Here is a 15,629-nt window from a genome sequence, read left to right on the forward strand (position 1 = left end):
CCTAACACCCGTCCGTCGCCCCCATCGTCGGGCCCCCGCCGCCGGCCCCGTGACGCTTGCTGCCACCCCCCATCGCCGGGCCTCTGTCACCGGCCCATCTGACGGCCGCCGCCGCCCCCTAACAGCCGCCGTCGGGCCCCCATCACCGCCCCCTTGCGCCGCCGTCGGGCCCCCGTTGCCGGCCCCCAACGCCCACTGCCACCCCTGTCGACCGCCATCGGACCCCCATCGCCAGCCCCCTGAGCCCCGCCGCCGGCCCCCTGACACCACCCGCCGCCCCCCTAGCTTCAACAGGAGGGCGCCCCATTGCTGGCCCCCCATCGCCGACCCCTGCCCCTGCTCCTGGTCACCAAGCGCAATATACGCCCAAGGTATGTCTTCCTTTTTCCTTCTCAACCAATTTTTTTATAACACTTGTGTCGTATAAATCATTTACACTATTTCAATTGTTTTATGTTGTCAGGTACAATTACAACACAAAATCAAATAGGAAGCTACCTGCGAAAAGGAATTTCTTGAGGTATGAACAATCAACTGTACTCAGTATGATTAAATGCAAAATGATAATTCAAAAATATATAATCAGTGAACATTTGTACTTGGACATCTATGCTTATTTATTTTCCATTAGTTTAATAGTTGGATAGTTGGCTTCATAGTTATGTCTTAGCTTAGTTCTTATGAGTTTTCTTTGATTGGTTGAAGAATAGGTGATAAGGTGAATTGGGGTGATACTTTTTTAAGGCGTTTGATTGATGCCTGCAAAGAAGAGATTGAAGCAGGGAATAGGCCGATGGGAATTTTCACTACTACCGGTTGGAAGAACGTTGTTTCCAAGTTTGCAGAAAAATCCGATGATAGGAGAACAAAAAAATAATTGAAGAACAAGTTAGATCTTCTGAAAAAGGAGTATTCAACGTTTATGGAGTTCAAGAATTGTGCAACTGGTCTTGGATGGGATGAGGTAAAACAAATTGGTCTTTTGGAGTCTTAAAGTAGAAGTGGCGTATTTTGAAGGACATGCCAAGTTTCTCACCTCGTACTCAGAAACATATCATTATGGCTTGTCTTGCATTGCATAATTTTATTCGTGACAACAATTTGTGTGATAAGGAGTTCAAGAGATGTGATGATGAGGAGGATTACTTGGTACAATATACATGTGGTATGAGACAAACACAAGGAGATGAGAGTGACGATGTGGAGAATGAGGATACCATGAATACCATTCGTACTAGGATAGCTGATGCTTTGGTTAGTGCGAGAGGAGGAGAGTAATGTTGAGGGATGGCATCCTTGTATAGAACTTTTGATGGATATAGTTCTATTTATGTGGACCAATTACTTTAATGGATGAAAAATATATAAAATTTATTTTTTTCTTCCTAAAATAGTGGTTTACATTTGAATTAGTGAACGCATTATTTTGTTACGAGCAATTTGCATATAAACACACTCACAGACCTTTAGGGGCATTACAGGTATTTCTTACACAGCCTACAGTTTCACAGCTCCTCTAACCAAACGGTCTTCTGCTTTTCCCACAGCTGCTTTCTCACAGCTGCTTTTCCACATCCCACAGCTCACATTAGCTTTTCCAAAAGCCACAGCACAACCAAACGCACCGAGAATGTTAAACAGACCTTTAGGGGCATTACAGGTATTCTTACACAGCCTACAGTTTCACAGCTCCTCTAACTAAACGATCTTCTGCTTTTCCCACAGCTGCTTTCTCACAGCTGCTTTTCCACAGCCCACAGCTCACAATGACTTTTCCAAAAGACACATCACGACCAAACGCACCGAGAATGTTAACTGCTACCGCATCCCCCGTACCTTTTCTACCACGGCAGCGCAAAAGGCGACCGCTGGTGGTGGCCTTATGAGGTATAAAACTTCACCAGCGACGATCCCATCCCATCTCATGTCATCCGAACATCTATCTTTGTCACTGAAATGATTGTTTCCCTGGCATGTGTTTAACATTTTTACTTGACACGACAATCGATAAGCCCGTGGAAATTGATAAGAGAACTGAATTTCTTGGTGGAAGAAGACGATGTCAGACAGGTCAGCATTCATTCGAAAATCCTAGTAAAATTGAGAGCTCAAATCTGAATTTTCCCAGCACACTGAACATTCAGGATAAGCAACACAGGTTTGAATTCTTCACATTCAGAACAGAGAACTCATGCAGCGATCCATAGCAATAAACAGGTCTTAAGAGCCACAGCCCACAGCAAAAGCATCCAAACAGTGCACCTAGGTTCAGATTGATATAAACTAATACTATGAGTGAACTACTCCATACTAGCTAACTGAACCATGAACGAACCACCACTCCGATGATAACTGCACGATCGACTACGATGCCAGCATGTCAATTAGATCCTCGCTAAATAGAAAGAAGCGTGTGTTCGAAAGCTGTCACATGCCATGAGTGCCGATGGCCGCCCTCAGGTTCACCGGATCAGCGAGGAAGTCCAGGCACGCCTCCTTCAGGCCGTCGCAGCGGTGCCGCTCGGCGAGCGCGAGGGTGGTCTTCACCGTGCCGGCGTCGACGCGCTCGCACAGCTTGTTGGCGTACATCACCTTCAGCCTCTCCGAGCTGAACCTGTCCGCCGCCGCGAGCAGGTCCGCGTACACCGAGTTTTCCTCCACTTTCTCGACCTCCGGCAGCGCGTCCGTGTAGGCGAAGCCGAGCAGGGCCCTGAACACCCGAGCCTCCACGCTCTCCACGCGCACGACGCCGGCCGGCGCAGCAGCAGCGGCGTCGCCCTCCCTCGCCCTCGCTCCCAAGAGCTCCGCGCTGATGACGGGCGATCGGGCGGAGAGGACGCACCGGTGCGCCGGGAACCGCTCGCAGCCGTCGAGCTCGAACACGACGTCGGCGCCGCGTCCGCTCTGGAGGAGGTCGCCGAGGTGCTTCTGCAGCTCGGACGGCGGCACGGGGGCTAGCTTCGGCTTGGGCACCGCCGCCTCCGCGCGGAACGCGTCGAAGACGGTGACGTCGCACCTGATTGTCACGGAGCCGCCGCCGTGGCTCGCCATCGTGCCCAAGGCCTCCCTCTTGGCGAACACTGACCACTCCCGGCAGGCACCAGCGCCTTGGGTTTTCAGATCGGCCGATCTGGAGAGGGCTTTCTTCTTTTCCCACTTGACAAAGAACAGCGCTCGCTTCTCAAGCATGACGCTGAACTGGACCTGCGCCGTCACGCTCTTGGCCACAATGTCGTCGTCGAGGACGAGGTAGAGCGAAACGTACCCGAGGAGGCCGCCGATGGGGTAGAACCAGATGCGCCAGCGATGGCCGCCGACGGTGAAGGGGCAGGACTTGATGAGCCGTTCGGTAGGTGTGCCGACGGTGAGCGCGCAGCCGTCGATCTTGAGGTCGTGGTACCCGACCGATTTGTCGGCGACGATGGAGGAGGCAGAACTGGACGGCTTCCCGCGGTCGGAGGCGGACGCCATGGCGGATGTTTCGGGCTTGATCACTGTGTTGCAGGCTTGCGGGTTGCGGCTGGTTCTTGGCGATGGCAGGGTTTAGTTCGAGCGGAGTGAGATTGGCCGATTTGGAAGGGCAAAGGGGAAAGGGGCTGGATCTGGAGTCGGATTTCTTTCCATTTTTTGGCAAAGTTCTTCATCTCCGAGATGGGCCTTCGTAGCTATTGGGGCGACCTAAAATTCACTTGGGCCACCCATGGTATTGGGCCTCTCCATGCAATTAATTCATTTCCATTCTTTTTATAAAATACGACTTCTATAGTTCTATTGCCATTCACTGTTTTGAAAGGTACCTCTCGATTCCGTTTATTTGAAATAGTTGAATCATTGCCATCAAACTCTGTGAACTTTGACTACTAACATATTTGACACTAAATATATTTGCTATATACACTCTTACATTATATTTGTTGTAAGAAACTATTTAATCACATCCTAAAAATTATATTTCAAATTTAAAGTTATAGAAAATACTAGTGATCAGAGTATCAGACTCATATCTTAATGATTCAAAATAGAAAACGCTTGAACTTAGTGTATTTCTTGTGATGGAATCTATCCACTCGAGTTCGAGTCAGTGTATTTCTTGTGATGGAATCTATCCACTCGAGTTCGAGTCAGTTTATAGCTAGTTTTTCTTTCAAAAGTAGATGACTCGTTTATCGATAGCGAGATGTAGCTATGATAATCAGACAAAAAAAGTCTTTTCCTCAACGTCCAAGGCTATAATCATCAGTCCATCACAAAGCTCACAACACGCCTCGGAAACTAAATTATGTCAATTCTTTTGTTACAAGGACAAAACCAAAATGGCATGAACAGACACGTGGATATCTCATTGTAGCTTGAGATTCAAACAAAGCTGTAATAGTTTTTTTTTTGTCAATTTGCGCGTGCTGTTTCTTGCGTTTGCCATCAAACTCTATTTGATGAAGAATTGAAGATTGTTAACTAGTTTTTTTTGTAATAACAGAGATAATTCCGGGCTTCTATACTAATCTTAATCTGGGATGCACTTAGCCAAACTCTAATATGGGATGTGCACTCCCAAACTGTAAAGGTATACAGTGATCCTATATATAGATGAAAGATGATATAGCAGTGCAGTGTGTCTGCTCCTACTGCACGACGATACAGAACCTTCCGGGCACGTACTGTTTGTGATGATCAGAATTGATTCAGAGAACACAAGTGTCACCACTCACCACTACGCCACTAACAGCAGGGCCTCCAGCCACATGCAGTTCGTGAATTGTGACAACGAATCGACGATGATGCCTGTGCAGGAAAGAAACGCGCCCTACGGCGTCGCCTCTGAATCTGATGATGCCATGAGAGACGGTGATCCCGCCATCACGGGGTAATACGCTCACACTGTCGGCGACGCGCCTCGTGCAGCACAGGCGCGCGTAGTCCGCGTGTGGCATGGGTGGTCCTGGTCCCGGGACAAAAAACGCCACTCTTTCAGTTGTCTCACTGAACCACTGGTCCACTGCGACCGCACAAACCATCAAGCGCGCCAGGTCACTGCCATGGCCTGGTGCACAAACTCACTCGCGGCGCTCCTGCCGCCGGGCTCGCTGCCACGAGCGCGACGCGCGGGACAAGACGAAGCGGTCGCCATCCGCATCCACCCGTGTCCCCCTGCATCTACATGCCATCCGCAGACGCAGCTGCGCACCGGCGACGGCGACGCGCCGGTCGGTTGCTCGCGCCGCAACGGCGAGAGGCGCATTAACAGGGTGGGCGCGGACGTCACTCACCGCCTTTCGCCGGCGATGTGCCATGTCCCTGGTCCTGCTCTCATTTCTCCTTTCGGAGGCTCATTGATTCGGGGAAGGAAGGGAACGATGTGGCTTGACACCAACGAGGCAACGAGTTTAGAGTACCTTCAGCAACGTGACGGTGCAACTAACAGGCGGTCGGGTCGGGTCCCAAGCAACGTACATTCCATTCCATTCCGAGCAAGGATCCGCACACATGGGCGCAAAAGTTGCAGGCGGGCGCACGCACCAAACGGAAGGCGGACAGCAGTGAACGGGTACAGCACTGCTGCAGGATGGCCGTTGGCTCTTCTCGGGCAGCGGCATTGTGCTTGCTTCGGAGGACGGCGATGCTCTGAACTGGACGCCCGTAAAGAGGAGTTGGAAGAAGGCTGAAGCGGACGAAATGAAACGCCGCGTCAAAAGCTGGAATGAATGTGAGCCTGGAAAGGAGTTCTCGGACAGGACTGCAACTTTGTTTCCTGGCGCGCGTGAATCATCATCAGCACGTTTGGATTACTCTAACATCATCATCATCATCGGATCGATAGCGGTAGTCGGTTTAATCTCCGTCAGTCGATTGACGAGAAGAAAGTGTCGGTTAGTTTCAGTCAAATTTCCTCTCGAATGCTGACAAATTTCGGCAAAATTTCCTGGTCACGCTGCCCCCAAAGTCTTCCTCTGCATGTACTGCTACTGAATTATGCAGCCAACTTCTCCTGGATTCCCGCGCTACATCCCCCTCCCTCGTCAAGTCGCCGTGGCACTCCGGCGATTCCACGATCTCACACGCGCTAGCGCTGTGCGCGGATGTACGTGGCTTCCCCCACAATCGCTGTGCAAAGCAATGCATCCGGTGGTTGTAGTGGAAGCTGGAGCCGGTGACGAATCTCCGAACAGGAAAAGAAAATTCGCAACCATCTTTCGCCCTCACCCTGAGTTCAAGCTGTCTCCATCACTCCATGTGTTGCCTTTCCTCTCCTCTACACCGTTTCTTCTCAAGATTATCTCATCAATCACAGTTTGTCTCAAGTTCAGAGGCGCCATGCTCTGCACTGCACATCCTGAACATTTTCCCTCAGCTCGGCGCTGCATGATGTTTCACATCCCACCGCCTGAGTCCTGACCGCCGCCACTCCGCCCACGGCCGTGCCAGCGGCGCGAGCCCGCCGCCGCGTGCCACGTCACGCCCACCCCCCACATACCGACACGCCCTGCGAGTTAGCCCCACTGAAGTTCACTGACACGCACGAGCGCACTGTACCACCACCGCCCCGACTCGAGTCACCGTCTCCCCACCGCAGGCGACGACGACGGCCGCGGCCGGGCCGTGCGCTGGCGGGGGGAAACAGGACGAGGAAGTCACCGTGACTCACGCCGTCGCGGTCCCCAACCGACGCATCTCACCCACCGCCACGCGGGCCCGAGTTCTTGGGTCCCGCTCGGCAGTGAGACGTAGATGCATAGGGCTGGAGCCGCGTGGGTAGGAAAAGGAGGGGAGGAGGGAAAGCAACCGAGGTGAGGACTGAGGAGGGCCGTAAGATTTCCGCTGGGCCCGTCGTGTCCCCACGCTCTCTCGGTTCCTCCTGGATTACTGCTGCTACCAGTCTAGTACTACTACGAATGGCCACTTCATTTACTGCTTGGCCACGCGACGGGCGGGTGGCCCTGATGCTGACGCGCGTGGCCCAGCACAGGCGGGTCCCACGCTTCATTGCTCAGCACTGATGGTTGGTTCCCCTGGGCCGGGTGGTCCTCTCGTGCGACCGACCGATCGAACACGCCGAAATGGCGGCTGGCTCGCTTCACCTCGACACCTCCCGCACCTGAACGCGAGAAGTTCCATCGCGAATCAACCGGTACAGTAACCCTCTGACCTGTGGGGCTGCTTCGTGCCCGGAAGCCGGGGCCCAGATGTCAGTGTACTGGTCTTTGACTCTTCGTAACGAGGACTCCGCTCCGCTCTCTTTTACGCTCGTGGAGCGTACAGCGCACACACTCCTTTGCCACTTCGGTGACGCGGCCCCTTCCCACTTCTCCTCCCGGAGGCCACGCCCCAAAAGAGAAACTGACGCAACGACACCGGAATTTTGAAAAAAATTCGGAGGAGAATTCAGGTGTTTTTGGGAGAATTTTTGGGGTTCTATCAGAGCTTATTCGATGGTGCGAGGAAGAGAGGTGGCTGTGAGCGCGCTGCTCGCTGTGGTGGTGGTAGCTGGGGCGTCGCTGTTGTCGGCGGAGGCGGGGGCCGATGGCGGCGGTCTCCCCCGGCGGTCGCTCCACCAGCCGTTCTTCCCCATCGACTCCACGCCGCCGCCGGGGTCCGACGACTCGATCGTGCCGCCGCCGCCGCCGCCCACGCCGGGTGCCGCGGCGGCGGCGACGTCGTCCTCGTCCAAGGGCGGCGGCTTGACGAACGCCATCGCCATCGCGCTCGCCACGGGCCTCGTCGCGCTCGCGGTGGCCTTCTATTCGTGCTTCCTCCTGCGGCGGCGCCGCTCCGACGGGGGAGGCGGGGGCGGTGCCGCCGCCCTCCGCGCCGCGAAGCCGGCGCGCGCCGGCGCCGCGGCCGCGAGGGTCGCCAGCGACGTCGGGAGCAGCACGCGGCACCAGAGGTCGTCGCCGCCGCCGAGCTCGACGGCGTCCGACGCGATATACATCGACCCGCTCACGACGATGGTGGAGGTGGGCCGGCACCGGCCACAGAGCCCCGACCTCCGCCCGCTCGCGCTCGTGAAGCAGCCGAGCCCAGACCTCCGGCCGTTGCCGCCGCTGAGGCGGCCGGCGACGCAGCCACCACCCCCGCCGGTGTCCACGCCGCCGATGACCACCACGGGGGATTCCTCCGATGACGAGGACCAGGCCACGTTCTACACCGCGCCCAAGACCGCCAAGTCCTCGTTCAGCCGGAGCACGAGCCAGCGCAGCGGCCTGGAGCCAACTGCTCCTCAACCTCAACCGCCAGCGCCTGCTCCCGCGCCCGCGCCCACACCACCGCCTCCGCCACAAGCGAATCCCCCACGGCCTGCTCGTCCGCCGCCGCCCCCACCGCCGCCGAGGCAGAGGCTGCTGCGACCGATGCCCACGGAGTCCCCACCCCCCGCTGTCCTTGCCAGTTTGGCGCTAACCAATTCCTCGGAGCCCTCTGCTCAGGACAGGGGAGGCGAGAATCCCGACGGCCACGGCGGGAGAGCGCGGCCGCCGAAGCCCCCGAGCCTGAAGCCGCTGCACTGGGACAAGCTCCGCGCCATCTCCGGCCGCACCACCGTCTGGGACCAGGTCAACAACTCCGACTCGTTCCGGTGCGCCCCTCTCCCGTTCGTGTTTCCTCAACGCCTCATCGTTTTGCACTGAGACGTGAACCCGCGGTGATTGATGCAGCGTGGACGAGGCGGCAATGGAGAGCTTGTTCCTGAATAAAACTGGCGGCGCAGGGAATTCCGATCAGGCGGCGAGGAAGGGAGGCGCCGGGAAGCAGGAGAGCCGGCTGCTCGATCCGAAGCGGCTGCAGAACGTCGCGATCATGCTCAAGGCGCTCAATGTGACGTCGGATGATGTGATTGGAGCACTCATGCACGGTGAGCTTGTGTTCTCAGTTTTTTACCATCATAATTCTGGTCTGGTCCCCTGCTGAAGCTTGGGATTTTCTAAAGCTCTTGTGCAATCCCAATGCTCACGTGTCCTCACAGTACAATCTAGTTACTGCTAACAGAGTACGCACAGCAACTTGACAAGTGATTGGGGTGCTGCTGCTCTTTGGTCCATTGAAAATCCAAAGGACAGTTTTTCATTTTTCAAAATTCAAAACCTAGGTGCTTGGCACCACTCTCAAGCGCTAGCACCTGACTGTTTCAAATATGCGATTTGGCGCTTTCTTTTGTTTGAATGGCTGGCAGCTTTTAAAATACTGCCAAAATAGGCCACCATACTGTTGTTGGTTAGTTAAGAAAAGGAAGGCTAATCTATTGGGGAATTTCTCTTGGGAGTTATTCTTAAATTGATAAATTTCAGGTAAATGAAAATAGCTTTTAAGCGACCGACGAGCTAATGACTATTTGTTGATCAGAATATTGCTGTCAACCTGTTCCACTGGATGCCGTTCTTGTGGCTATAGCCTATAGGGTTTGCATCATACTTGTCGCACTGTTCACCAGTCCACATTCTAGTCGTTCATATGTTATTCAGTCTGCAATTTGTAGAGTTGGTCGCTAAACATGCCATTCTATCCCTCCTCCTATATTCTCAGGTTATACCTGAAGATCTACTCAATTTTTAGGAGTGGGAAACTGTCGTATTGCTTACCTACAAATTCTTAGTATACCAGGGAATCTCTCCTACTTCCTACAAAGCACCTTTTCTTTTGTTTAGATTTGTGCTGATAGTGAGGGGTCCTATACCTGTCCTGCCTTTTGACCACAATTGTCACATTCAAGATTTTTCTGGTGAGGGGTTACTTTCACGATAACATAGACTAAAAGGCAATGCGTTCCGACGATGATAATTTTAGCATTACAAGTTCTGCAATCTTTGTAACACGTCATATGTTCCAGATAAGATCCTGTTGTTGATAATTCCGCTTCGGTTACTGCCTCAAAAAAAAAAACTTTAATCTCATTTCTAATGTAGCTATGGTATTAAGGTCTGATTAGCTGGCATGGATGTTTGTGCGAACCATCAGTGATATAGCATCATCAGTCATGTCATGTTAGGTTATGGTTAGATCAGGACGCAGATTAGGACATGTATTAAAGAGGCGAGCTGCATTTTTCACAAAGATGCAGGTTCTTTACCTTCTAATGCATTTTCTAACTTGGTAATAGCTGTAGTTATAAATGGTAAAACTGTAACTGCTGCCCAAAACTTGCATATCCATTTCAAGAATTTCAATCATTTCCACCATCCTCTGCTCGTCAACTTCTCTTGTATTCCCAAAAGATGTGCCATTTTCATTTGTTGCATAAAATCTTTTATAGGAGAAGGAAATCTGGTGGACAATAGATGTTGATGATGGTGGAATTACATTATTTACTTATGTTTGCAATTTTCAGCTAATATTCTTGGAACTTGTCATATGAATTCATCAACTAATACGCCTAGCCCTGCTTTTCTTTCAGCTAATATCTGATAGATTTCAACTGTTATTTATCCATTATAAAAGTAAGGAAGAGTTCATTTGATAAATTAATTTAGTGAAATGAAAGAACATAATACCTATGAGAAACTAGGTGCTTTTGCAATTAGAAGAAAAAAAAAACACTCATTATATTGGAAGATGACTCAGACCTGGGTGTGGGGGTGTACACCCATACCTCTCACCAGCTCAGTCCCTTGTAGAAGTAGTTGCAGTAGGTTCACTAATTTCATGATTGTCTTGACATCATGGGGTTATCAATACCAAATTTAGGCATTCTATTGCTTGGTCTTAAGTTGTTGATTAGTTGATGTGTTTTCTTATAATAAACTTATAAACAAGTACATTGATCTTATTAGTTGACCATGTCAAGAGTTAACCAGTTTTTATTTTTATTTTAAATTGCCTGAGAGTCATCTTATATTCAACACTAAAAATTCCATATGTTGCGTGCTATTTATAAGACCACAAGGAGGGTGAGAAGGGGTGAATCCCTATTGCATGCTAACTTTTGTCAGCATAAGAAATATATCTTGCGATGGTCCAATAAATTCTTCTCGACCAAAATTACCATTTCCTGTGACATGCGCAATTTGATGTGTTATGCCAGAATCTGGGGGCTATCTCTTTGATTAATTAGTGCAGAGGAGTTGTTAATTACCTGATCGCAAAAAAGAAAGTACAGAGGAGCTGTTGGGTATGATGGCCACTTGATCCACTACCGTTGCACTCTTTTGTGGATTTATTTTATTTTGTGCTGTAGAACATACGTAATTATCCCCATAATTGGTTCCGGAAGTGACTTGTGTGACTTATTTCCAGATTTCTTCTTACCTTACCACTTAGGTGTCTTCCTTATCTGGCATACACTAACTAGAATTATTAGCACTGTAAACATTTTGGTGATGATTATTTAAACAGCGATGATAAGAGCTATTTGTGGGACTTCCTTTTGTGGAGTAAGGTTATGCTGTTCACGGCATGGTAGTGGGCCAATGGTTCAGTTGTTTTCTTATGCAGGCACATGGAAACATTGATTAGCTATTGGTGTTGGATCTAACAAACATCAATTCGTGTCCCTTGTTTATTGTTCACAACGAACATATCTCATCTATACATTCTGTTTCAATTTTGATTTCAAGGATGCGATTTACAGTACTGAATAATATCTGTATATACTATTGGCGTGATACACGAGCCACGTAATTAGACACCATTGACAAATGGAAAATGCTGTGCATTAATATTCCCAGCGCATTCATAATTCCAGGACCTGCACCAGGTCTGTACATAGCACATATAATCCTATTTCAGATATTGAGATGCATAGTCAATCTGCGGTTGCTGTTGTCTTATTATTTTCTTTAAGTCAATCTGTGATTTCTGTGGTAGCAGTTAGAGTCACTATGTGACTTTTGGTTCTTTTAACTAATATGGTTTGAATATATGGTTCAACAGGAAGCGGAGATTTGGGGTCTGAGTTCTATGAGACACTAGCTAAGATGGCACCGACCAAAGAAGAAGAATTGAAATTAAAAGATTATAGTGGTGACATATCAAAACTTGATCCAGCAGAGAGCTTTCTGAAAGACGTACTTGATGTTTCTTTTGCCTTCAAAAGAGTAGATGCATTGCTGTACAGAGCAAACTTTGATACTGAAGTGAATTATTTAAAGAATTCTTTTGGTACCCTGGAGGTAAACAGCTATGATGATTCAACCTTTACATTTTAATATTATAACACCTCCTCTAATACTAACTAGTATGCTTCGTTTTTTTATTAAATAAATGTGTGTCCATTCTTCAGAAAATAAGTGCCATATTCTTGGTTCCTACCGCAAGTGTGTTACTAGTTGTTTAAAATAAACGCTTGGTAACTGTACATTTGTTATAGGATTTGTAGAGTTTGTGTGTATAGGAAACTGATGGATTTCATGCCAATTCAGTTAACAATAGGTATATTCAGGCCAATTATCAAAACATAATATTTCTTCAGAACTTTTTCAGGCAGCCTGTGCAGATTTAAGAAGCAGCAAGCTATTCTTGAAGTTGCTTGATGCAGTTCTCAAGACTGGGAACCGAATGAATGATGGAACTAATCGAGGCGAGGCGAGGGCCTTCAAACTTGACACTCTTCTCAAGCTTGCGGACATCAAGTCGACTGACGGCAACACAACAGTGCTCCATTTCGTGGTACAAGAGATCATCCGATCAGAAGGCTTCAGTTCTGATCAAACAGCAGTGGTAAATCCTGTCAGCACCAGCAAGGAGCAGTTCAAGAAGGACGGCCTGAAAGTGCTTGCTGGGCTCAGCAGTGAGCTCTCAAACGTGAAGAGGGCGGCCACATTGGAGATGGATACGCTGATCGGCAATGTCTCGAGGCTCGAAACCGACCTCGAGAAGGTGAAGCTGATCATGCAGCTCAAGGAGACATGTCCCAATCAGGGCGCAAGCGAGAAGTTCTTCGAGGCGATGGACGCGTTCCTCGGAAGATCTCGGGTGGAGATCGAGAGCGTGAAGACGGCCGGGGAGAGCGCGCTGCAGCGCGTGAAGGAGACCACAGAGTACTTCCACGGCGACGCCACCAAGGAGGAGCCTCATCCGCTGAGGATCTTCATGGTGGTGAGTGACTTCCTGTCGACTCTGGACCGCGTGTGCCGGGACGTTGGCAGGACGCCGGAGAGGGTGATGATGGGGTCCGGCAAGTCGTTCCGCGTCTCGGCGGGCACGTCCTTGCCGCCGCGCCGGTACGAGCCGCGGAGGGAGCCGAGCTCCTCCGAAGAGGACAGCTCGTCGTCTTAAAGAGGAACTAGTAGGAAACATCGCTTTTTGATGTGTAGGATTAGTTGTTCGGATTTGAGGGCAGTGATTCTTTCAGAGTTGAGCATGTGTAGTCGATATCAGAACTCAGGAGATAAAAGTCACTGTGTAATAGTTTTTTTTACAAAGGTTAAATGATATATAGCTGTACAAAGGCAGACGTTTCTTGTCTCTGTATTATGGTATCTTCATTCTCTACTTTTGCAGCTGTGATAAATATGAACAGAGAGTGACATGTTAAGAATTATTCCAATATTCAAGTAAGGTTACTTCAGAAAGAAGCCTGCTGTGTCTCTGCATCTAGACCAGAAAAGGTAGCAGTCATGGGATACACCTGCACAATCAAGGGCCTGCACACATGGCTGGCTGGAGCCAGCATGAGAACTTGAAGGCCTGACGGTGCCGAATGATGATGGAAAGGCCACCATGATGAAGTACGAAAAACAGATGGATACCACAGTGGCGCCAGCGAAGTGAAAATGAGAACGATTGGACATATAAAATAGTAATACATTAATGCATAACATAAAGCGTTCCAAAATAAGATAAGGAGAAGTGGCACTAAAGCGATTCTTCTGTACTTTCGTGAAGCTAAAAGAGAACTATTTTATGCAACCATCATTATCTCCAAAAGCTAAGCAATGCTTATTTTTGTGAGTGTTAAGTAATGATTGTGATACTGATTTTCTTTCAGGATAACTAATATTTATTGGTAAAGAAAATAAAAATATAAAGTTCGATCTCTACTTACTTTGTTGGAGCTTCCTGGCAGTTTCAAATAGCGAACTCCTCTTGCAGCTTTCGGAAAGCCAGAAGTCAAAAAAAATTAAGTTTATATGAAAAGATGAAAAAGCTTTTCTGATGTTTTCATAGTTTTTTGAGCCTAGCAAGCTATACACAAGGGAATAACTCGATGGGTCTAGGAGTTCATCTCATAGGTTCCATAACAACACTCGAGCCTCAACAAGGAAGAACCTGGAGGGACTTACTCCTCACTAATCTGATACGGAATTCCTATATGTTAATCGGCTAAAAAGGAAATGCTAAAGAACATGATTCCATTGTCCAAAGGTTAGCGATACAGAAACACACAATTCATTATTCCATATATTATTTAGGTATATACTTATTGAGTATCCAATAGATCCACGCATGACGCACATGTATGACTCAAGCGTGCAAGCAGCTCTGGATACACTCTAGATAGCTTGAATGCACGGCGACGACGACCCATATCACATTAGGTCGCGCCTTATTCAGTTGATAGATATACCAAAGACATAAATCACGTACGGAGTCCGCCAAGCAGGACATGTTAGCCAATTCGCGGGAACGGTTCGACAACTACGTAGTTACTGTCGATGAAGACGCGGACACGAAGGTTGTCGCGCGTGCCGCCTGGGGGTTTAGTGTTGACGTACGTAATTCGCGGCGAGTGCTGACGCACGTAACTAACCTTGAGTTGGTGATAGTTTAGTGTTGATTATAATTTAATGTGGCAACACATACATCGTGTCCATCGCGCTTGATATCGTCATCTCCACACTGTCAATTGTGTTCCTTGTTGTGGGGAGGAGGACTCTCGGTAATATGGCGAGGTGTGACGTACTACAGGGAATGTGATTAGCAGCATGGAACATATCAATTGACAGTCAGAAAATGTACATTTGGCTGAATAGAACTGAAGCTATCTAGTATCTACTACGACGTACAAATGTCCATTTCAGCTCAATGCATGATTTTCATATCTGTACACTACCAAAGCTTGGAATTGCCTTGGCAGCCAAAAACCACCAAGAAATATGCCAAAACCGCCAAGTAAATGATCCTTAGCGACCGACCGCCAAGCAGAATCCACCTCCACCGAGAGTGGAGAGCCTGGCTGCAGAGAATTGTTTCCTTGGCAGTTTGGCTGGCAGGAAAACTTGGACAACGGCAAAAACTCCATGTTGCCAAGAAAAAAATGCCAACCGCCAAGCAAATTAGTTTTCTTGGCAGCCACCCTCAACCGCCAAGCTAATATGTTTTCCTTGGCTGCCCTGCCACGGAATTTGTGATTTCCTTGACTGCCAACCGCCAAGGAAACACGTACCACCAGCAAAAAAAAATTACAATAAAATTTAGTATCATCCAACCATATCCAATACAGAGCAACCATTAATGCTTTATGCTTTATTCAACCAGTATAACAGCTTGAATTGGACATTGTACACTTACAAATAGATCTGTACACTGACTACCAAAACAACTCCAAAGATCACTGTCCAGTATCAAATAAAACACTAATAATAAACTTTTATCACACCACAATTCCTACTTTCTGCAATTCTCAATATTCTTCTCAGCTCCGTTTTCTGTATTTCATCATGAATAAGCCTATTATAGTACTACCTGCATAGAAGGGTCATTCT

General features: G+C 48.9%; 2 protein-coding genes across 2 annotated transcripts; one reads left to right on the forward strand and one right to left on the reverse strand.

The window, feature by feature from the left end:
• Positions 1-2,427: 2,427 nt before the first annotated feature.
• Positions 2,428-3,471, reverse strand: LOC117844462 (BTB/POZ and MATH domain-containing protein 1). Its single transcript, XM_034725160.1, has one exon. It carries the CDS (start codon positions 3,469-3,471, stop codon positions 2,428-2,430), a length of 1,044 nt encoding a protein of 347 aa, XP_034581051.1.
• Positions 3,472-7,244: 3,773 nt separating this feature from the next.
• On the forward strand, positions 7,245-13,416 carry LOC117845151 (formin-like protein 13). The gene is made up of 4 exons (XM_034726080.2): positions 7,245-8,569; positions 8,649-8,845; positions 11,857-12,095; positions 12,406-13,416. Exons 1-4 carry the CDS (start codon positions 7,428-7,430, stop codon positions 13,198-13,200), a joined length of 2,373 nt encoding a protein of 790 aa, XP_034581971.1. The 5' UTR covers positions 7,245-7,427; the 3' UTR covers positions 13,201-13,416.
• Positions 13,417-15,629: the final 2,213 nt, after the last annotated feature.

The sequence above is a fragment of the Setaria viridis genome, chromosome 2, assembly GCF_005286985.2.
Source record: "Setaria viridis chromosome 2, Setaria_viridis_v4.0, whole genome shotgun sequence".
Lineage (NCBI taxonomy): Eukaryota > Viridiplantae > Streptophyta > Magnoliopsida > Poales > Poaceae > Setaria > Setaria viridis.

Bases quoted from the DNA above. Each gene is read 5' to 3' on its own strand.
- LOC117844462 (XM_034725160.1), bottom strand. From the start codon at position 3,471: ATGGCGTCCGCCTCCGACCGCGGGAAGCCGTCCAGTTCTGCCTCCTCC.
- LOC117845151 (XM_034726080.2), top strand. From the start codon at position 7,428: ATGGTGCGAGGAAGAGAGGTGGCTGTGAGCGCGCTGCTCGCTGTGGTG. The intron at 8,570-8,648 runs GTGCGCCCCTCT...TGATTGATGCAG, and splicing joins AACAACTCCGACTCGTTCCG to CGTGGACGAGGCGGCAATGG. The intron at 12,096-12,405 runs GTAAACAGCTAT...GAACTTTTTCAG, and splicing joins ATTCTTTTGGTACCCTGGAG to GCAGCCTGTGCAGATTTAAG.